General features: G+C 48.4%; 1 protein-coding gene across 2 annotated transcripts in view; it reads left to right on the forward strand.

Moving 5' to 3' along the window:
* LOC138800551 (keratin, type I cytoskeletal 18-like) overlaps window positions 1-23512 on the forward strand; it is a 39743-nt gene that overhangs the window by 11161 nt on the left and 5070 nt on the right. For both annotated transcript variants that reach the window (XR_011364476.1, XM_069982309.1), the window contains exon 4: window positions 15917-16081. Coding sequence is in view for 1 of the 2 variants with exons in the window: in XM_069982309.1 (XP_069838410.1) it covers window positions 15917-16081 (165 nt within the window). In the remaining variant the exon portion in view is untranslated. The remainder of the gene's footprint in view (window positions 1-15916; window positions 16082-23512) is intronic.

Below are 23512 nucleotides of genomic sequence, written 5' to 3' on the forward strand. Positions count from 1 at the left end.
TAACTACTATAATACTGCCCCCTATATACAGGGATATACTACTATAATACTGCTCCTATATACAGGAATATACTACTATAATACTGCTCCTGTATACAGGAATATAACTACTATAATACTGCTCCTATATACAGGGATATACTACTATAACACTACCACCTATATACAGGGATATAACTACTATAACACTACCACCTATATACAGGAAGATAACTACTATAACACTACCACCTATATACAGGAAGATAACTACTATAATACTGCTCCTATATACAGTGGCGGTCTTTGGCACCAAGCACACCAAGCGATCGCTTGGGGCCCCCAAGATCCAGGGGGGCCCCCACGCCCCGCTCTTGCGCTCAAGACCGCTGGACATGGCCGCTGCCCCGCTCGCTGCTGCCATCTGAACTGTAACTATAAGCACTCGTAATGAGCGCTCATGGTTACATGCAGCAGCACTGACAGGGCGGGAGACATTGGCCCCCGTCCTGTCAGTCCCTCTTGTGGCCGCAGGAAGGGTTTTCCCTGCGGTCACAAGTGGCAGCTTTGTCCTTGTGGTGTCGGTGTTGCAGTGACATCACTGGAGCATCGGCGCCAGGACAAGGGGAGTGCGGCCTCTTGTGATCGCAGGGAAAACCCTTCCTGAGGCCACAAGAGTGAAGAGAAGAGGAGACGCCCGGACCCAGGTGAGTATAAGTGTTTGTTTTATTGTGTTACATACTATATGGGAGGGGGAGCACACTGGGGCCTGTGTAACTGGGGGAGCGCACATCGGGGGTCTATATAAATGGGGGAAGCACACAGGGGGGCTATTTAACAGGGGGAGCACACAGGGGGGGCTATAGACTACTGGGGCTTCACAGAGGGGTCTATATACTACTGGGGGCAGCACACAGGGGGTCTATATACTACTTGGGGCAGCAGAATGAGGTCTATATACAACTTGGAGAGCACACAGGGGGGCTATATCCAAGTGGGGGGAGCACACAGGGGGGCTATATACTACTGGGGGAGCACACAGGGGTCTATTTACTACTGGTGGGGCACACAGGGGGTCTATATACTACTGGGGGAACATACAGGGGGTCTATATGCTACTTGTGAGGCACACAGGTGGTCTATATATAACTGGGGGAGCACACAGGGGTCTGTATACTACTGGGGCAGCACACAAGGGGTCTATATAATACTGGTGGGGCACACAGGGGGTCTATATACTACTGGGGGAACCACACAGGGGGTTTATATACTACTGGAGGAGCACACAGGGGTCTATATCCAAGTGGGGGAGCACACAGGAGGTCTATATCCAAGTGGGGGAGCACACAGGGGGGCTAAATACCCCTGAGGGAGCACACAGGGGGCCGATATACTAGTGGGGAAGCACACAGGGGGTATATACAACTGGGGGCAGCACACAGGGGGTCTATATACAACTGGGGCAGCACACAGGAGGTCTATATACTTCTGGGGGAGCACACGGGGGGCTATATATAACTGGGGGAACACACAGGGGTCTATATACTACTGGGGGCAGGACACAAGGGGTATATACTATTGGGGGCAGCACACGAGGAGTATATATTACTGGCGGTAGCGCACAAGGGGTATATACTACTGGGAGCAACACACATCGGTCTATTGTTTTGGAACGCGTGGGGAGGGCCCCCAGACATAAATTCGCTTGGGGCCCCAGAAATGCCAAGACCGCCCCTGCCTATATACAGGAATATACTACTATAATACTGCTCCTATATACAGGAAGATAACTACTATAATACTGCCCCTATATACAGGAATATACTACTATAATACTGCTCCTATATACAGGAATATAACTACTATAATACTGCTCCTATATACAGGGATATACTACTATAATACTGCTGCTATATACAGGGATATAACTACTATAATACTGCTCCCTATATACAGGAATATAACTACTATAATACTGCTCCTATATACAGGAATATACTGCTATAATACTGCTCCTATATACAGGAATATACTACTATAATACTGCTCCTATATACAGGAATATACTACTATAATACTGCTCCTATATACAGGAATATAACTACTATAATACTGCTCCCTATATACAGGGATATAACTACTATAATACTGCTCCTATATACAGGAAGATAACTACTATAATACTGCTCCTATATACAGGAAGATAACTACTATAACACTACCACCTATATACAGGAATATAACTACTATAACACTGCTCCTATATACAGGGATATAACTTCTATAATACTGCCCCTATATACAGGGATATACTACTATAACACTACCACCTATATACAGGAAGATAACTACTATAATACTGCTCCTATATACAGGTATATACTACTATAATACTGCCTCCTATATACAGGAATATAACTACTAAAATACTGCTCCTATATACAGGAATATACTACTATAATACTGCTCATTATATACAGGGATATAACTACTATAATACTGCCCCTATATACAGGAATATACTACTATAACACTACCACCTATATACAGGAAGATAACTACTATAATACTGCTCCTATATACAGGGATATAACTACTATAATACTGCTCCTATATACAGGAATATACTACTATAATACTGCCCCCTATATACAGGAATATAACTACTATAATACTGCTCCTATATACAGGAATATACTACTATAATACTGCTCCTATATACAGGGATATACTACTATAACACTACCACCTATATACAGGAATATAACTACTATAATACTGCCCCTATATACAGGAATATACTACTATAACACTACCACCTATATACAGGAATATAACTACTATAATACTGCCCCTATATACAGGAATATACTACTATAACACTACCACCTATATACAGGGATATAACTACTATAACACTACCACCTATATACAGGGATATAACTACTATAATACTGCCCCTATATACAGGAATATACTACTATAATACTGCTCCCTATATACAGGGATATAACTACTATAATACTGCCCCTATATACAGGAATATACTACTATAACACTACCACCTATATACAGGAAGATAACTACTATAATACTGCTCCTATATACAGGGATATACTACTATAATACTGCTCCTATATACAGGAATATAACTACTATAATACTGCTCCTATATACAGGGATATACTACTATAATACTGCTCCTATATACAGGGATATTACTACTATAATACTGCCCCCTATATACAGGGATATAACTACTATAATACTGCTCCTATATACAGGAATATAACTACTATAATACTGCTCCTATATACAGGAATATAACTACTATAATACTGCTCCTATATACAGGAATATAACTACTATAATACTGCTCCTATATACAGGAATATAACTACTATAATACTGCTCCTATATACAGGAATATAACTACTATAATACTGCTCCTATATACAGGAATATAACTACTATAATACTGCCCCCTATATACAGGGAAATAACTACTATAATACTGCCCCCTATATACAGGAATATAACTACTATAATACTGCTCCTATATACAGGAATATACTACTATAATACTGCCCCTATATACAGGAATATAACTACTATAATACTGCTCCTATATACAGGGATATAACTACTATAATACTGCTCCTGTATACAGGGATATACTACTATAATACTGCTCCTATATACAGGAATATAACTACTATAATACTGCTCCTATATACAGGAATATAACTACTATAATACTGCTCCTATATACAGGAATATAACTACTATAATACTGCTCCTATATACAGGGATATACTACTATAATACTGCTCCTATATACAGGGATATTACTACTATAATACTGCTCCTATATACAGGAATATAACTACTATAATACTGCTCCTATATACAGGAATATACTACTATAACACTACCACCTATATACAGGAAGATAACTACTATAATACTGCTCCTATATACAGGAATATACTACTATAATACTGCCCCCTATATACAGGGATATAACTACTATAATACTGCTCCTATATACAGGAATATAACTACTATAATACTGCTCCTATATACAGGGATATAACTACTATAATACTGCTCCTATATACAGGAATATACTACTATAATACTGCTCCTATATACAGGGATATAACTACTATAATACTGCTCCCTATATACAGGTATATACTACTATAATACTGCCCCTATATACAGGAATATAACTACTATAATACTGCTCCTATATACAGGGATATACTACTATACTACTGCTCCTATATACAGGAATATACTACTATAATACTGCTCCCTATATACAGGAATATAACTACTATAATACTGCTCCTATATACAGGAATATACTACTATAATACTGCTCCTATATACAGGAATATAACTACTATAATACTGCTCCCTATATACAGGGATATAACTACTATAATACTGCTCCTATATACAGAGATATAACTACTATAATACTGCCCTTATATACAGGGATATACTACTATAATACTGCTCCTATATACAGGAATATAACTACTATAATACTGCTCCAATAAACAGGAATATATTACTATAATACTGCCCCATATATACAGGGATATAACTACTATAATACTGCCCCCTATATACAGGGAAATAACTACTATAATACTGCTCCTATATACAGGAATATACTACTATAATACTGCTCCTATATACAGGGATATAACTACTATAATACTGCTCCTATATACAGGAATATACTACTATAATACTACTCCTATATACAGGAATATACTACTATAATACTGCTCCTATATACAGGAATATAACTACTATAATAGGTAGCGGTTAGAAAAATAGAGGCGGTCACTCACCACAAAGTTGCCGAGAATTCGCTTTATTGGTCCGGGTAGTGAACACTGCAGGGAAGGGGGAAGATGGAGGAGCGGGTGCAATCAGAGAAACGTTTTCACGCGGTCACGCGCTTCGTCAGGTCTGGCATACGTCGCACCGGTAGGGGTGTGTTTATAACAGGTGCACACTTAATGTGAAGACATAACGTAAAGTTAAAACACAAAGAAATCACATTAAAACCAAGCAGTATCGTTTCTTTCGTTTAAATCGGATACTCCAGTTGCATCTAGCCGAATTATCCATTTGGTTTAGTTTTTTAACAACATTTTCAGCCAGTCGCCACCACTACCTGGGGGGTTAACTCTTTCCAGTCCTATTACTTTTAAACACTTCGGGTCGTTTGCATGGACATCGCGGACATGGTTGATAAGGCGCGGAACCCCCTTGCCGGATCGCAGGGAATATAGGTGCTCCTTAAACCTTATCCACATTGCCCGTTTAGTCTTCCCGATATGGGACATATGACTGCGTAGAGGACATGCGTCGTTTTGCATGTAATGAAGTGCTTGACAAAACATTCTCCGCCTCCCAGGATGATATATGATGATGTTATTAGCTGGGGGCAGTAGTGGCATTGGCCGCATCGTTTATTACCTGATGGCAGTGCGCGGTTAGCCATGATGCGGGTGTTGAGGCTCTCGATAACACCCTCAGCGCACTGGCCAACCCCCTGATTTCAGGTCTTTTGTTAAAGATGCACTTCTTTTTGTTTTAGGTAATAACTGCTTTACCTTTGAAGGAGATTGGTACCGTCAGGAGACTGGCACCGCGATGGGCACGCCGGTCTCCTGTACGTATGCCAATCTCTTTCTTTCCTGGCTCGAGCAGGATTTAATATTCTCGGTCAATAATCCTTTCATCCAATATATCGTCTCGTTTCACAGATACATAGACGATATATTCGTGATATGGCGTGGTACTCCCGCCATGTTTGACCAATTCGTCACATACCTCAACACTACAAACAGGGTTAATATGTTTTTCACATATAACTTCGGAGGGCAAGTATTGGAGCTTTTAGATGTTAAAGTAGAAATAGTTAATGACGCCATAGTAACATCAGTCTTCCGTAAAGAGACAGCATCTAACGCCATATTGCATCACACCAGCTCTCACCCCCCATCGGTTAAAAAATCCATTCCCTACAGCCAAATGATAAGATTAAGACGTATCAGCAATACAGATGAATTATTTCATAAACAGGCCCAAGAACTACGTTGCCGCCTTATAGCCAGAGGCTATCCGCTTGCAACCAATAATGAAGCCTACACTAAAGCATCTGATATGAGTCCCTACAGTCTACGCAAATCTAAACAAAAAAATACGAGCACTGATATCTGCAATACTGACCATAAAAGATTCACCTTCTCATTGCAAAATTCCCCCATGAATGACACCTTGATGAACATCATCCGTAAGCACTGGGACATCCCTGAGCAGGATGACCATATAAAAATCGCAGCCCTTCGTAAACCCCTGTTCACTTTTAAAAGAAGTTCCACCATAGGTGACACATTAACCTCTAATAGATCTATCCACACGAAATCATGGCTAACCGCGCACTGCCATCAGGTAATAAACGATGCGGCCAATGCCACTACTGCCCCCAGCTAATAACATCATCATATATCATCCTGGGAGGCGGAGAATGTTTTGTCAAGCACTTCATTACATGCAAAACGACGCATGTCATCTACGCAGTCATATGTCCCATATCGGGAAGACTAAACGGGCAATGTGGATAAGGTTTAAGGAGCACCTATATTCCCTGCGATCCGGCAAGGGGGTTCCGCGCCTTATCAACCATGTCCGCGATGTCCATGCAAACGACCCGAAGTGTTTAAAAGTAATAGGACTGGAAAGAGTTAACCCCCCAGGTAGTGGTGGCGACTGGCTGAAAATGTTGTTAAAAAACGAAACCAAATGGATAATTCGGCTAGATGCAACTGGAGTATCCGATTTAAACGAAAGAAACGATACTGCTTGGTTTTAATGTGATTTCTTTGTGTTTTAACTTTACGTTATGTCTTCACATTAAGTGTGCACCTGTTATAAACACACCCCTACCGGTGCGACGTATGCCAGACCTGACGAAGCGCGTGACCGCGTGAAAACGTTTCTCTGATTGCACCCGCTCCTCCACCTTCCCCCTTCCCTGCAGTGTTCACTACCCGGACCAATAAAGCGAATTCTCGGCAACTTTGTGGTGAGTGACCGCCTCTATTTTTCTAACCGCTACCTATATTGGACTGTTTACCTGGCGTTGAGCACCTCCACTAGCCGATTGCTGCACTGTATTTAGGGATATAACTGCTATCTGGCGGTGTGTAGTATGTCAGGCAATGCAGTAATAACCTGATATCCCAGGGGACTGAAGATCGGGGGCAGCGGCTGAGACAATACATGGGATACACGAGCAGTCCCCGATATGCAACATCTTCAGCGGTTTTATTAAACGATTCATATGGGACACCTCTGCCTGTTCTTATAGTCGGGGTCCTTATATCTTGTCCATGGAGAAATTAGAGGATGATGGGAGTTCTGCAAAGAATCCCACTGTCTGACCATCCACGCCGCTCTGTTTCATAGTCAGTGGGAATGAGCTGGGAGAGTATGTGCAGGTAGTGCGGTGTTATTACCTGTACGGGGGGCAGTATGTGCAGGTAGTGCGGTGTTATTACCTGTACAGGGGGCAGTATGTGCACGTAGTGCGGTGTTATTACCTGTACGGGGGGCAGTATGTGCAGGTAGTGCGGTGTTATTACCTGTACGGGGGGCAGTATGTGCAGGTAGGACAGTGTTATTACCTGTACGGGGGGCAGTATGTGCAGGTAGGACAGTGTTATAACCTGTACGGGGGCAGTATGTGCAGGTAGTGCAGTGTTATTACCTGTACGGGGGGCAGTATGTGCAGGTAGTGCAGTGTTATTACCTGTACGGGGGGGGCAGTATGTGCAGGTAGCCCCACAGTATAACCTGTACGGGGGGCAGTATGTGCAGGTAGTGCAGTGTTATTACCTGTACGAGGGGCAGTATGTGCAGGTAGTGCAGTGTTATTACCTGTACGGGGGGCAGTATGAGCAGGTAGCACAGCGGTATTACCTGTATGGGGGCAGTATGTGCAGTGTTATTACCTGTACAGGGGGCAGTATGTGCAGGTAGTGCAGTGTTATTACCTGTACGGGGGCAGTATGTGCAGGTAGCATAGCGGTATTACCTGTACGGGGGGCAGTATGTGCAGGTAGTGCAGTGTTATTACCTGTACGGGGGGCAGTATGTGCAGGTAGTGCAGTGTTATTACCTGTACGGGGGGCAGTATGTGCAGGTAGTGCAGTGTTATTTCCTGTATGGAGGCAGTATGTGCAGGTAGTGCAGTGTTATTACCTGTACGGGGGGCAGTATGTGCAGGTAGCGCAGTGTTATTACCTGTACGGGGGGCAGTATGTGCAGGTAGCGCAGTGTTATTACCTGTACGGGGGGCAGTATGTGCAGGGAGCGCAGTGTTATTACCTGTATGGGGGCAGTATGTGCAGTGTTGTTGCCTGTACGGGGGGCAGTATGTGCAGTGTTATTACCTGTACGGGGGGCAGTATGTGCAGGTAGTGCGGTGTTATTACCTGTACAGGGGGCAGTATGTGCAGGTAGTGCAGTGTTATTACCTGTACGGGGGCAGTATGTGCAGGTAGTGCAGTATTATTACCTGTACGGGGGGCAGTATGTGCAGGTAGTGCAGTGTTATTACCTGTACGGGGGGCAGTATGTGCAGGTAGCGCAGTGTTATAGTGTTATTACCTGTACGGGGGCAGTATGAGCAGGTAGTGCAGTGTTATTACCTGTATGGGGGCAGTATGTGCAGGTAGTGCAGTGTTATTACCTGTACGGGGGGCAGTATGTGCAGGTAGTGCAGTGTTATTACCTGTACGGGGGGCAGTATGTGCAGGTAGCGCAGTGTTATAGTGTTATTACCTGTACGGGGGCAGTATGAGCAGGTAGCACAGCGGTATTACCTGTATGGGGGCAGTATGTGCAGTGTTATTACCTGTACGGGGGGGCAGTATGTGCAGTGTTATTACCTGTATGGGGGCAGTATGTGCAGGTAGTGCAGCGTTATTACCTGTACGGAGGGCACTATGTGCAGGTAGTGCAGTGTTATAGTGTTATTACCTGTACGGGAGGCAGTATGTGCAGTGTTATTACCTGTACGGGGGGGGGGGCAGTATGTGCAGGTAGCCCCACGGTATTACCTGTACGGGGGGCAGTATGTGCAGGTAGTGCAGTGTTATTACCTGTACGGGGGGCAGTATGTGCAGGTAGTGCAGTGTTATTACCTGTACGGGGGGCAGTATGTGCAGGTAGTGCAGTGTTATAGTGTTATTACCTGTATGGGGGCAGTATGTGCAGTGTTATTACCTGTACGGGGGGCAGTATGTGCAGTGTTATTACCTGTACGGGAGGCAGTATGTGCAGTGTTATTACCTGTACGGGGGGCAGTATGTGCAGTGTTATTACCTGTACGGGGGGCAGTATGTGCAGGTAGCACAGCGGTATTACCTGTACGGGGGGCAGTATGTGCAGGTAGCACAGCGGTATTACCTGTACGGGGGGCAGTATATGCAGGTAGCACAGCAGTATTACCTGTACGGGGGCATTATGTGCAGTGTTATTACCTGTACGGGGGGGGGGGCAGTATGTGCAGGTAGCCCCACGGTATTACCTGTACGGGGGGCAGTATGTGCAGGTAGTGCAGTGTTATTACCTGTACAGGGGGCAGTATGTGCAGGTAGTGCAGTGTTATTACCTGTACGGGGGGCAGTATGAGCAGGTAGCACAGCGGTATTACCTGTACGGGGGAAGTATGTGCAGTGTTATTACCTGTATGGGGGGCAGTATGTGCAGGTAGTGCAGTGTTATTACCTGTATGGGGGCAGTATGTGCAGGTAGTGCAGTGTTATTACCTACGGGGGCAGTATGTGCAGGTAGTGCAGTGTTATTACCTGTATGGGGGCAGTATGTGCGGTGTTATTACCTGTACGGGGGGCAGTATGTGCAGTGTTATTACCTGTACGGGGGGCAGTATGTGCGGTGTTATTACCTGTACGGGGGGCAGTATGTGCAGGTAGTGCAGTGTTATTACCTGTACGGGGGGCAGTATGTGCAGGTAGTGCAGTGTTATTACCTGTATGGGGGCAGTATGTGCAGGTAGTGCAGTGTTATTACCTGTACGGGGGGCAGTATGTGCAGGTAGTGCAGTGTTATTACCTGTACGGGGGGCAGTATGTGCAGGTAGTGCAGTGTTATTACCTGTACGGGGGGCAGTATGTGCAGGTAGCGCAGTGTTATTACCTGTACGGGGGGCAGTATGTGCAGGTAGTGCAGTGTTATTACCTGTACGGGGGGCAGTATGTGCAGGTAGTGCAGTGTTATTACCTGTACGGGGGGCAGTATGTGCAGGTAGCGCAGTGTTATTACCTGTACGGGGGGCAGTATGTGCAGGTAGTGCGGTGTTATTACCTACGGGGGGCTCTGCTGAACCCCTCACTGGCCTCTCTATTCATATTAGAGAACATTGGCCATGGTGCGGTTTTTCGGCCCGTGATCGGGCCCTGGGCTGTGATCTCCCTTATCTCCCGCTCAGGTATATGGCAGTACTTATGTATGAGAGTTTGGAAGGTGAATGTGACGCTTCTGTCTCTCATATTAGGGAGAGGTTGTTAGTGACTGTGATCTCGGGAGTGTGTCCGCTTTCTCCCTGGCTTCGGTTACAGTTGTAGGGCGGTATTTTCTGACTAGTCGTCTCTAAGTCCTGGGCATCTTTAGTAAACGATTCTGCGGTGTTATTTATTATTGTGAGACGTATCATTTGGCTGAAGGGAATGGAGTCTGATACGGGACGGGTGGGAGCTGGCCATAGCGACCGCTGCCCCCCCCTGTAGCTACGCCACTGGAGCCGGCATAATGAAGCAGCCAATTACAGGCCGTCGTTGTTCTGAAGACGGACGTAATGAATTTACTATCACATCTACCTGCACGTCTAAGAAATCTAGAGTGCTGCCTCCTATTTTATAGGTGAGAAACATATTCACGCCCTTGTTCACATTCAGAAAATCAACAAACTGGGTGTAGAGGCGATCGACTGGTTTGTGATCGACCCCCGGCGTTCAGAGAGTTTCATAAAGAGCCCTTTATTATCCGGAACATGCGTTTATGTCTGAGGACCAGTGGTGCGTGCAGGAGATCAGCACCGCTATGGGAACACCGGTCTCCTGCACAGACACCGCTATGGGTACACCGGTCACCTGCACGGACACCGCTATGGATACACCGGTCACCTGCACGGACACCGCTATGGATACACCGGTCACCTGCACGGACACCGCTATGGATACACCGGTCTCCTGCACGGACACCGCTATGGGAACACCGGTCTCCTGCACAGACACCTCTATGGATACACTGGTCTCCTGCACGGACACCGATATGGATACACCGGTCTCCTGCACGGACACCGCTATGGATACACCGGTCTCCTGCACGGACACCGCTATGGGAACACCGGTCTCCTGCACAGACACCGCTATGGATACACCGGTCTCCTGCACAGACACCGCTATATATACACACCAGTCTCCTGCACAGACACCGCTATGGGAACACCGGTCTCCTGCACGGACACCGCTATGGATACACCGGTCTCCTGCACGGACACCGCTATGGGAACACCGGTCTCCTGCACGGACACCGCTATGGGAACACCGGTCTCCTGCACGGACACCGCTATGGGAACACCGGTCTCCTGCACGGACACCGCTATGGATACACCGGTCTCCTGCACGGACACCGCTATGGGAACACCGGTCTCCTGCACGGACACCGCTATGGATACACCGGTCTCCTGCACAGACACCGCTATGGATACACTGGTCTCCTGCACGGACACCGCTATGGATACACCGGTCTCCTGCACGGACACCCCTATGGGTACACCAGTCTCCTGCACGGACACCCCTATGGATACACCGGTCTCCTGCACGGACACCGCTATGGGTACACCGGTCTCCTGCACGTACACCGCTATGGATACACCGGTCTCCTGCACAGACACCGCTATGGATACACCGGTCTCCTGCACAGACACCTCTATGGATACATCGGTCTCCTGCACGTACACTGCTATGGATACACTGGTCTCCTGCACGTACACCGCTATGGATACACTGGTCTCCTGCACAGACACCGCTATGGATACACCGGTCTCCTGCACGGACACCTCTATGGATACACCAGTCTCCTGCACGGACACCGCTATGGATACACCGGTCTCCTGCACGGACACCGCTATGGGTACACCAGTCTCCTGCACGGACACCCCTATGGATACACCGGTCTCCTGCACGGACACCCCTATGGGTACACCAGTCTCCTGCACGGACACCGCTATGGGAACACCGGTCTCCTGCACGGACACCGCTATGGATACACCGGTCTCCTGCACGGACACCGCTATGGGAACACCGGTCTCCTGCACGGACACCGCTATGGATACACCGGTCTCCTGCACAGACACCGCTATGGATACACTGGTCTCCTGCACGGACACCGCTATGGATACACCGGTCTCCTGCACGGACACCGCTATGGATACACTGGTCTCCTGCACGGACACCGCTATGGATACACCGGTCTCCTGCACGGACACCACTATGGGTACACCGGTCTCCTGCACGGACACCCCTATGGATACACCGGTCTCCTGCACGGACACCGCTATGGGTACACCAGTCTCCTGCACGGACACCGCTATGGGAACACCGGTCTCCTGCACAGACACTGCTATGGGAACACCGGTCTCCTGCACGGACACCGCTATGGATACACCGGTCTCCTGCACGGACACTGCTATGGGAACACCGGTCTCCTGCACAGACACTGCTATGGGAACACCGGTCTCCTGCACGGACACCGCTATGGATACACTGGTCTCCTGCACGTACACTGCTATGGATACACTGGTCTCCTGCACGGACACCGCTATATATACACACCAGTCTCCTGCACGGACACCGCTATGGGAACACCGGTCTCCTGCACGGACACCGCTATGGATACACCGGTCTCCTGCACGGACACCGCTATGGGAACACTGGTCTCCTGCACGTACACTGCTATGGATACACCGGTCTCCTGCACAGACACCGCTATGGATACACCGGTCTCCTGCACAGACACCTCTATGGATACATCGGTCTCCTGCACGTACACTGCTATGGATACACTGGTCTCCTGCACGTACACCGCTATGGATACACTGGTCTCCTGCACAGACACCGCTATGGATACACCGGTCTCCTGCACGGACACCTCTATGGATACACCAGTCTCCTGCACGGACACCGCTATGGATACACCGGTCTCCTGCACGGACACCGCTATGGGTACACCAGTCTCCTGCACGGACACCGCTATGGGAACACCGGTCTCCTGCACGGACACCGCTATGGATACACTGGTCTCCTGCACGTACACTGCTATGGATACACTGGTCTCCTGCACGGACACCGCTATATATACACACCAGTCTCCTGCACGGACACCGCTATGGGAACACCGGTCTCCTGCACGGACACCGCTATGGATACACCAGTCTCCTGCACGGACACCGCTATGGGTACACCGGTCTCCAGCACGGACGCAAACTTATTCCTTGCCAAGTTGGAAATGATTGGGTGTTCAGTAGCCGCAGCCCAGACACCGGAGGCATCGGAGCAGATTTCAGGTATATCGATGATTGTGTGGGACAGGACTGCTGATAGCTTTGCCCAGTTTGTTGATTTTCTGAATGTGAACAAGGGCGTGAATATGTTTCTCACCTATAATAGGAGGCAGCACTCTAGACTTCTTAGACGTGCGAGTAGATGTGATAGAAAATTCATTACGTCCGTCTTCAGAAAAAAAGACCGCTGCTTCATTATGCCGGCTCCAGTGGCGTAGCTATAGGGGTGGCAGTGGTTGCTATGACGACCAGGCCCCTAGCTGCAGGGCCCCCTTGCCACTTCCTGCCTCTCTGCAGTTCTCCCGAATCAGCTGTGATAATGGCAGCCAATTCAGGAGAACTGCACTGAGCCCGCAGGCTGCCTAACACTGCGGTGTGGGGTCCTGATTCCTCCCAATCGCGAAGGGGGGGAGGAACATAAGATGGAGCCAGTGGTACAGTACATGAGGGGGAGGGGCAGTGGTACAGTACATGAGGGGGGAGGGGCAGTGGTACAGTACATGAGGGGGGAGGGGCAGTGGTACAGTACATGAGGGGGAGGGGCAGTGGTACAGTACATGAGGGGGGAGGGGCAGTGGTACAGTACATGAGGGGGGAGGGGCAGTGGTACAGTACATGAGGGGGAGGGGCAGTGGTACAGTACATGAGGGGGAGGGGCAGTGGTACAGTACATGAGGGGGGAGGGGCAGTGGTACAGTACATGAGGGGGAGGGGCAGTGGTACAGTACATGAGGGGGGAGGGGCAGTGGTACAGTACATGAGGGGGGAGGGGCAGTGGTACAGTACATGGGGAGGAGGGGCAGTGGTACAGTACATGTATATGGTGGTATACAGCTGCTTGGGGGGTGTTTGGTGTCTTGTATATGGTGGTATACAGCTGCTTGGGGGGGTGTTTGGTGTCTTGTATATGGTGGTATACAGCTGCTTGGGGGGTGTTTGGTGTCTTGTATATGGTGGTATACAGCTGCTTGGGGGGGTGTTTGGTGTCTTGTATATGGTGGTATACAGCTGCTTGGGGGGTGTTTGGTGTCTTGTATATGGTGGTATACAGCTGCTTGGGGGGGGTGTTTGTTGTCTTGTATATGGTGGTATACAGCTGCTTGTGGGGGTGTTTGGTGTCTTGTATATGGTGGTATACAGCTGCTTGGGGGGGGGGGGTGTTTGTTGTCTTGTATATGGTGGTATACAGCTGCTTGGGGGGTGTTTGGTGTCTTGTATATGGTGGTATACAGCTGCTTGGGGGGGTGTTTGGTGTCTTGTATATGGTGGTATACAGCTGCTTGGGGGGGTGTTTGGTGTCTTGTATATGGTGGTATACAGCTGCTTGGGGGGGGTGTTTGTTGTCTTGTATATGGTGGTATACAGCTGCTTGTGGGGGTGTTTGGTGTCTTGTATATGGTGGTATACAGCTGCTTGGGGGGGTGTTTGGTGTCTTGTATATGGTGGTATACAGCTGCTTGGGGGGTGTTTGGTGTCTTGTATATGGTGGTATACAGCTGCTTGGGGAGTGTTTGGTGTCTTGTATATGGTGGTATACAGCTGCTTGGGGGGTGTTTGGTGTCTTGTATATGGTGGTATACAGCTGCTTGGGGGGGTGTTTGGTGTCTTGTATATGGTGGTATACAGCTGCTTGGGGAGTGTTTGGTGTCTTGTATATGGTGGTATACAGCTGCTTGGGGGGGTGTTTGGTGTCTTGTATATGGTGGTATACAGCTGCTTGGGGGGTGTTTGGTGTCTTGTATATGGTGGTATACAGCTGCTTGGGGGGGTTTGGTGTCTTGTATATGGTGGTATACAGCTGCTTGGGGAGTGTTTGGTGTCTTGTATATGGTGGTATATAGCTGCTTGGGGAGTGTTTGGTGTCTTGTATATGGTGGTATACAGCTGCTTGGGGGGGGGTGTTTGGTGTCTTGTATATGGTGGTATACAGCTGCTTGGGGGGGTGTTTGGTGTCTTGTATATGGTGGTATACAGCTGCTTGGGGGGGTGTTTGGTGTCTTGTATATGGTGGTATACAGCTGCTTGGGGGGTGTTTGGTGTCTTGTATATGGTGGTATACAGCTGCTTGGGGGGGTGTTTGGTGTCTTGTATATGGTGGTATACAGCTGCTTGGGGGGTCTTTAGTTGTATAGTTGATTATCTTTCCTTTTTATAATGTGCTGGTCTCCACTTCCATCCCATTCTCTGCAGCCTTCAGAGCTGCACTCAGAGTTCTGCTGGCTGCCCCAGTTGTGCTCTTGTTCTTCTGTATTGCAGGAAGTGGAGGCCCTGCAGGCTCTCATAGCCAATAATAAAGTGAAGATCGAGGTGGATGAACCCAAGAAGCCCGATCTCAATGACAGCATCGCCCAGATCCGCAGCCAGTACGAGAAAATGGCCGAGCAGAACCGGACGGAAGCAGAGAACGCTTACAAGAACAAGGCAAGCACCGGAGCCCATTCACTCTAACAGCCCAGCATAATGATACATTGGTTTCTTAAAGGGGTACTCCATCAGGAAAATATTCTTTGAGATCAACTGGTTTCAGAAAGTTATACAGATTTGTAATTTACTTCTATGTAAAAATCTCCAGTCCTCCAGTACTTATCAGCTGCTGTATGTCCTGCAGGAAGGGGTGTATTCTCTCCAGTCTTCTAGTACTTATCAGCTGCTGTATGCCCTGCAGGAAGTGGTGTATTCTCTCCAGTCTGACACAGTGCTCTCTGCTGCCACCTCTGTCCATGTCAGGAACTGTCCAGAGCAGGAGAGGTTTTCTGGTTCAATGTTTTTATTAGTTTTTTTAAGAACAAATTACAAAAGAGAAAGTCTATAAGGTTAACATGTTTGAACAACATATGGGTTAATAATAATAATAATAATAATAATTTTTATTTATATAGCGCCAACAGATTCCACAGCACTTTACAATTTTTGGGGTACATACATAGACAAATATAGACATTACAGAGCTATACATATAATTATCCATACATGAGGAGTGAGGTCCCTGCTCACATGCATCAGCTTACAGACTATTAGGAGGGGTGCGAGACAGAATGGCAGAGGGGTGAAGGGCATCATTGTTCTTATGGTCCGGCCATCATTATAAATAAGGCAGTGCGGGTAAGGGGGGGTGAGCCTGTCACCAGCCAATGCCTGCTACAGGTCTAAGTGCTTAAATTGTGCCTGTCTGTCTGTCTGTCTGTCTTGAGGGTAGAAGTCACATTAGGGAACCCAATCAGCTGCTTGAACAGATGTGTTTTGAGGGCCCGTTTGAAGCTTTGTGTATAGGTGGTGAGTCTGACAGTCTTGGGTAATGGATTCCATAGAACTGGTGCAGCTCGGGTGACGTCCTGGAGACGGGAGTGAGAGGTGCGGATCAAGGTGGATGTTAGTCGTAAGTCATTAGAGGAGCGTAGGGCACGGGTAGGGCGGTAGATGGAGATGAGGGAGGAGATGTATGGAGGTGCAGCACTGTGGAGAGCCTTGTGGGTGAGCAGGGGGTATTGTATCCTGTATTTAACAGGGAGCTAGTGTAGTGACTGGCACAGGGGGGGAGGCATCTGTATAGTGACTGGCACAGGGGGGAGGCATCGGTATAGTGACTGGCACAGGGGGAGGCATCGGTATAGTGATGGCACAGGGGGGGAGGCATCGGTATAGCGCCTGGACATGGGGAGGCATCGGTATAGTGACTGGCACAGGGGGGAGGCATCGGTATAGTGACTGGCACAGGGGGGGAGGCATCGGTATAGTGACTGGCACAGGGGGGAGGCATCTGTATAGTGACTGGCACAGGGGGGAGGCATCGGTATAGTGACTGGCACAGGGGGGAGGCATCGGTATAGTGAGTGGCCATGGGGGGAGGCATCGGTATAGTGACTGGCACAGGGGGGAGGCATCTGTATAGTGATGGCACAGGCGAGAGGCATCAGTATAGTGACTAGCACAGAGGGGGGAGGCATCTGTATAGTGACTGGCACAGGGGGGAGGCATCTGTATAGTGACTGGCACAGGGGGGAGGCATCTGTATAGTGATGGCACAGGGGGGAGGCATCTGTATAGTGATGGCACAGGGTGGAGGCATCGGTATAGTGACTGGCACAGGGTGGAGGCATCGGTATAGTGACTGGCACAGGGGGGAAGCATCGGTATAGTGACTGGCACAGGGGGGAGGCATCGGTATAGTGACTGGCACAGGGGGGAGGCATCTGTATAGTGACTGGCACAGGGGGAGGCATCGGTATAGTGACTGGCACAGGGGGAGGCATCGGTATAGTGATGGCACAGGGGGGAGGCATCGGTATAGTGACTGGCACAGGGGGGGAGGCATCGGTATAGTGACTGGCACAGGGGGGAGGCATCTGTATAGTGACTGGCACAGGGGGGAGGCATCGGTATAGTGACTGGCACAGGGGGGAGGCATCGGTATAGTGACTGGCACAGGGGGGAGGCATCGGTATAGTGACTGGCACAGGGGGGAGGCATCTGTATAGTGATGGCACAGGCGAGAGGCATCAGTATAGTGACTAGCACAGAGGGGGGAGGCATCTGTATAGTGACTAGCACAGAGGGGGGAGGCATCTGTATAGTGACTGGCACAGGGGGGAGGCATCTGTATAGTGACTGGCACAGGGGGGAGGCATCTGTATAGTGATGGCACAGGGGGGAGGCATCTGTATAGTGATGGCACAGGGTGGAGGCATCGGTATAGTGACTGGCACAGGGTGGAGGCATCGGTATAGTGACTGGCACAGGGGGGAAGCATCGGTATAGTGACTGGCACAGGGGGGAGGCATCGGTATAGTGACTGGCACAGGGGGGAGGCATCTGTATAGTGATGGCACAGGGGGGAGGCATCGGTATAGTGACTGGCACAGGGGGGAGGCATCAGTATAGTGATGGCACAGGGGGGAGGCATCAGTATAGTGATGGCACAGGGGGGAGGCATTTGTATAGTGATGGCACAGGGGGGGAGGCATCTGTATAGTGATGGCACAGGGGGGGAGGCATCTGTATAGTGACTGGCACAGGGGGGAGGCATCGGTATAGTGACTGGCACAGGGGGGGAGGCATCTGTATAGTGATGGCACAGGGGGGAGGCATCTGTATAGTGATGGCACAGGGGGGAGGCATCTGTATAGTGATGGCACAGGGGGGAGGCATCAGTATAGTGATGGCACAGGGGGGAGGCATTTGTATAGTGATGGCACAGGGGGGGAGGCATCTGTATAGTGACTGGCACAGGGGGGAGGCATCGGTATAGTGACTGGCACAGGGGGGGAGGCATCGGTATAGTGACTGGTACAGGGGGGAGGCATCGGTATAGTGAAGGCACAGGGGGGAGGCATGGTTTAGTTTTAGGAATAGGGAGGACATAGCGTTAGAGACGGCAGACAGACAGTTACTGGTGTTCTGTAGAAGAGCGGGGGTGATATCACGGGAGGAGGTATATAGCTGGGTATCATCAGCATAGAGATGGTATACAGCAGGGGGTGATATCACGGGAGGAGGTATATAGCTGGGTATCATCAGCATAGAGATGGTACTGAAAACCAAACTTGCTGATGATTTGTCTGATGGGTAAAGTGAGAAAAGGAGAGAGAGGACCCAGGACTGATCCCTGGGGAACCCCGACTGTAAGAGGGAGAGAAGATGACGTGGAGCCAGAAAGTGATACACTAAAGGAGCGGTCAGAGAGATAGGAGGAGAACCAGGAGAGAGCAGAGTCCTTGAGGCCGATAGAGCGGAGCGTGGAGAGGAGGAGGGTATACAGCAGTGCTTCTCAATTCCAGTCCTCAGGCCTTACCAACAAGTCATGTTTTGAGAATTTCCCATATAAAGATCGCCTGTGATATTACCTGATGCACTGAGTATAATTATATCACCTGTGAAATACTAAGAAAATCCTCAAAACACGACCTGTTTGTGAGGCCTGAGGACTGGGATTTAGAAGCACTGGTCTACAGTGTGAAAAGCTGCAGATAGGTCCAGGAGAATGAGCAGAGAATGGTCACCATCAGACTTGGCGGAGGAGGAGGAGACCATTAGAGACTTTAGTCAGGGCAGTTTCTGTAGAATGGTGAGGACAGAAACCCGACTGGAGGGGAGTTGTCAGAGAGGTAGCGGGTTAGGCGGGAATAGACCAAACGTTCCAACAGTTTAGAGATAAAAGGGAGATTAGAGACAGGCCGATAGTTGGCCGCACAGGACGGGTACAGGGAGGGTTTATTCAGTAATGGAGTGATGACGGAGTGTTTGAAAGCCGAGGGGAATAGGCCAGAGGAGAGGGAGAGGTTAAAGATTTTATTAAGGTAAGTAGTGACAACAGGAGAGAGAGAGACTGGACCAGGTGTGAGGGAATAGGGTCACTAGGGCAGGTGGTGGGGCGAGAGGAGGCAAGGAGTCTGGAGACTTCCTCCTCTGTCACTGGATCAAAGGCTGAGAGGGAAGAGGAGGAACAGTAAGAGGGAAGAGGATTAATATTACCTGGGGACTGGGAGATGATCTCCTGGCGGATTGTGTCTATTTTGTCCTTGAAGTGGTAGCCTAGGCTAGTGTCTGAAGTTTGGGTTTAAGGAGGGAGTTGAGGGTATCAGAGGCGTTTTGGGTTAGAGAAGAGATGAGAGTGGTGAAGTAGGATTGCTTAGCAGAGTGAAGAGCTGAGTAGGAGCTTCTAAGCACAAACTTATAATGGAGAAGGTCGGCTGTGTCGGGCTGTTTGGGGTATAGGGGGTGCAAGTTTGTCCACGGTGGTTTTAAGGGTGTTGTGGTATTGTTTGGCAGCCAGATTAGGACAGGAGAGGGAAGAGGTGGGGGGCAATGATGACTGTACAGTATCGAGCAGTTGTTGGGTGTCTATAGCACGTAAGTTCCTATATGTGAGTGAAGTCGGGGTGTCAAGGGGAGGATGAGAATTTGTTATGATAAAGGAGAGGAAGTTGTGGTCAGAGAGCTCAGTGGTAAAGTTAGTAAAGTGGGAAACTGGGCAAAGTCTGGAGAAGACCAGGTCCAGGGTATTCCCACCCTTGTAGGTTGGAGAGTCAGAATGCTGGGAGAGGCCAAGGGAGGAGGTTAGAGAGAGAAACTGAGCTGCTGATGGGGAGATTGGGGTGTTAATTGGGATGTTAAAGTCGCCCATGATTAGAACAGGAATATCAGAAGATAGAAAGTAAGGAAGCCAGGTAGGGAAGTGATCAAGAAACTTAGTAGGTGAACCAGGAGGGCGATAGATGACTACGACTCTCAGGGAAAATGGACAGAAAAGTCGTACGGTGTGAACGTCAAAAGAGGAGAATGAGAGGGAGGGCTCAGGGGAATGACCTGGTAAGTGCAGTCTGGGGAGAGAAGTACACCCACTCCTCGGCCATGTCTGTTATCAGGTCTAGGGGTATGGGAAAGGTGTAGGCCACCATGGGTCAGAGCGGAGGGGGAGGCTGTGTCTGACTCTTGTAGCCAGGTTTCCGTAAGAGCCCGCAGGTCGAGCGATTTAGTGATGAACATATCATGAACTTGTGTAAGTTTGTTCCAGACAGACCGGGCGTTCCAGAGAGCACAGTTACTGGAGATGGGATCCGGCAAGCAGCGGATCCTGACCAGGTTATGGGGGTTTCTGTAGGAGGTCTGTGAAGAGAAGCTGTTAGTGAAAGAAGGAGGACGAGGGTTAGGAGAAATGTCTCTCGCTGCAAGAAGGAGGAGAATAGTAGATGGTTTAGTGACTTATGAGGACGGATTCTGTGCTGCACCTTGGAGAAACTAAAGGCCCTAATTCCACGGAACGATTATCGTCCCGTGGAATAGAGTGCAACGATCAGCCGACATCGTTCATGTCGGCTGATCGTTGCAGTCTTCTTTTTTTTCAACATATTGAAAAACAAGCGACTGATAGAGCAACGATCTGCTGCCGTCGCTCCGTTGAATAGGAGCATCGGCAGCAGACGCTGCTGTATCCTATGGGCTGCCCAGACGATCAGCGATCCACTGGGCAGCCCCCCCCCGCAGCTCCCTGCCGCCCCTCCTGCACTCACCTGCTCGCTGCAGCCGCGTTGAATAGCGACGGCAGCGAGCGGGGAACGAGGAGCAAACAAGTGCTGAGAGCGCTCGTTTGCTCCTCTATACGACCCGTGAAATAGGGCCTTAAGGTGATGAGGGTTCAAGAAGGTAAAAAGTGAGTGTGAACAGTACATAGGTGACGGAAGGAGAGAGGGGCTGATGTGGACAGAGTCCACAGGGGGATGGGTGGACGATAGGTCTGTAGACATAGGATTAGCAGGTATAGAGAGATAAACAGCATGATGAAAGTAGTAAAAATGTATTAAGTGGTTAGTAGGTCTATGGAATACATGTGCAGTACTCACGGGTTTTTCCTCAGATGTTTCTTATGGTTTCCTTCTCATCTAATTCTCAAGTGGTCACTTGCGATAGAGTATTCAAAAGACCAGTGTGCCCACTCCTTATAGTTCTATGGCTGTGATTAACTGACTCCAAAAGGCTGAAGTCAGGCCCAGGTGTCAATTTGGGAGGGGGGATTAGTGGTGAGAGGGCGGCTATCAGAGGGCACAGGGCTAGTGGGATGTTACACACAAGGCCAAATGAGGGGTCATAAAAATCAGTGAAGCCATACTAGATACAAAACAGATACAGAACAGCAAAGCAGAATATAATGAGGGCGATAGTAAATCAATGGCTGACATCCCAAAATACACAGAGCAGATACAAGTGGCTTAGGATGGGAGTAGTAGTGAAGTAGTGGCTGACATCCCAAAATACACAGAGCAGATACAAATGGCTTAGGATGGGAGTAGTAGTGAAGTAGTGGCTGACATCCCAAAATACACAGAGCAGATACAAGTGGCTTAGGATGGGAGTAGTAGTGAAGTAGTGGCTGACATCCCAAAATACACAGAGCAGATACAAGTGGCTTAGGATGGGAGTAGTAGTGAAGTAGTGGCTGACATACCTATGGACAAAAGAGGAGAAGATGAGATCCCAGTTGTAAAGATGAAGTCTATTGCAGAGTATGAATTCTGGTCTTTTGGAGCGTTTACACAGGCAGATTTATCTGACAGATTTTTTAGGCCAAAACCAGGAACAGATCATACACAGGGAACGGGTCATAAAGGAAAGACTGAGATTTCGCCACTTTTGAAATCCATTCCTGGTTTTGGCTTCCAGAATCTGTCAGATAAATCTGCCTGTGTAAACGCACCATCATTCTCAAGTAGTCACTTATCAGGTCACTTGCGATGGAGCGAACGATGGAGTATTCAAAAGACCAGTGTGCCCACTGATATAGTTCTATGGCTATGATTAGAATAAAGTAACAACAGTAATAACATTCGGTATATTATATAGATATAGAATTGTGGTAACACATTCAGTCTGGTAGAGTGACATTAGGTGTAGCACCTCCTGAGCAGATCAGTGTGAAGTATACTGGGTCGTCAGTAAAGATAATATACAAAATAAAGAGAGGAAAATAATATAATATAAATGTCCTCAAAGCAGATATACAGTATGAGCTGCTCACTGTGTACAGTATGGCCATTCCATCCATAAACCCCATTTACGTAGAAAAGGTTGTGTGGAGCCAGCGCCATATGCTAAAACATTTTCAAAATGGAAAGATGAGTGTCCTGCTGTTTAATACTGCTGTATACTCATTGTCTGGAGGGAGGGTACAAGATTTCCAGGATCTGGCTGACACTATTTTTCCATGTATGAATAGTAGACAAGCTCTTGGTCTGATAGTTGGGGGAATAGAGTGGGCATCTAAGAGAAAACGGACCACGTGCAGCCCCAGGGGCAGCTGTACCCAGAGGACCCTATTAATGATTGTAATACATGATAATACAGGGCACTGCCAAAGGAAAT

The sequence above is a fragment of the Dendropsophus ebraccatus genome, chromosome 9, assembly GCF_027789765.1.
Source record: "Dendropsophus ebraccatus isolate aDenEbr1 chromosome 9, aDenEbr1.pat, whole genome shotgun sequence".
Classification (NCBI taxonomy): domain Eukaryota; kingdom Metazoa; phylum Chordata; class Amphibia; order Anura; family Hylidae; genus Dendropsophus; species Dendropsophus ebraccatus.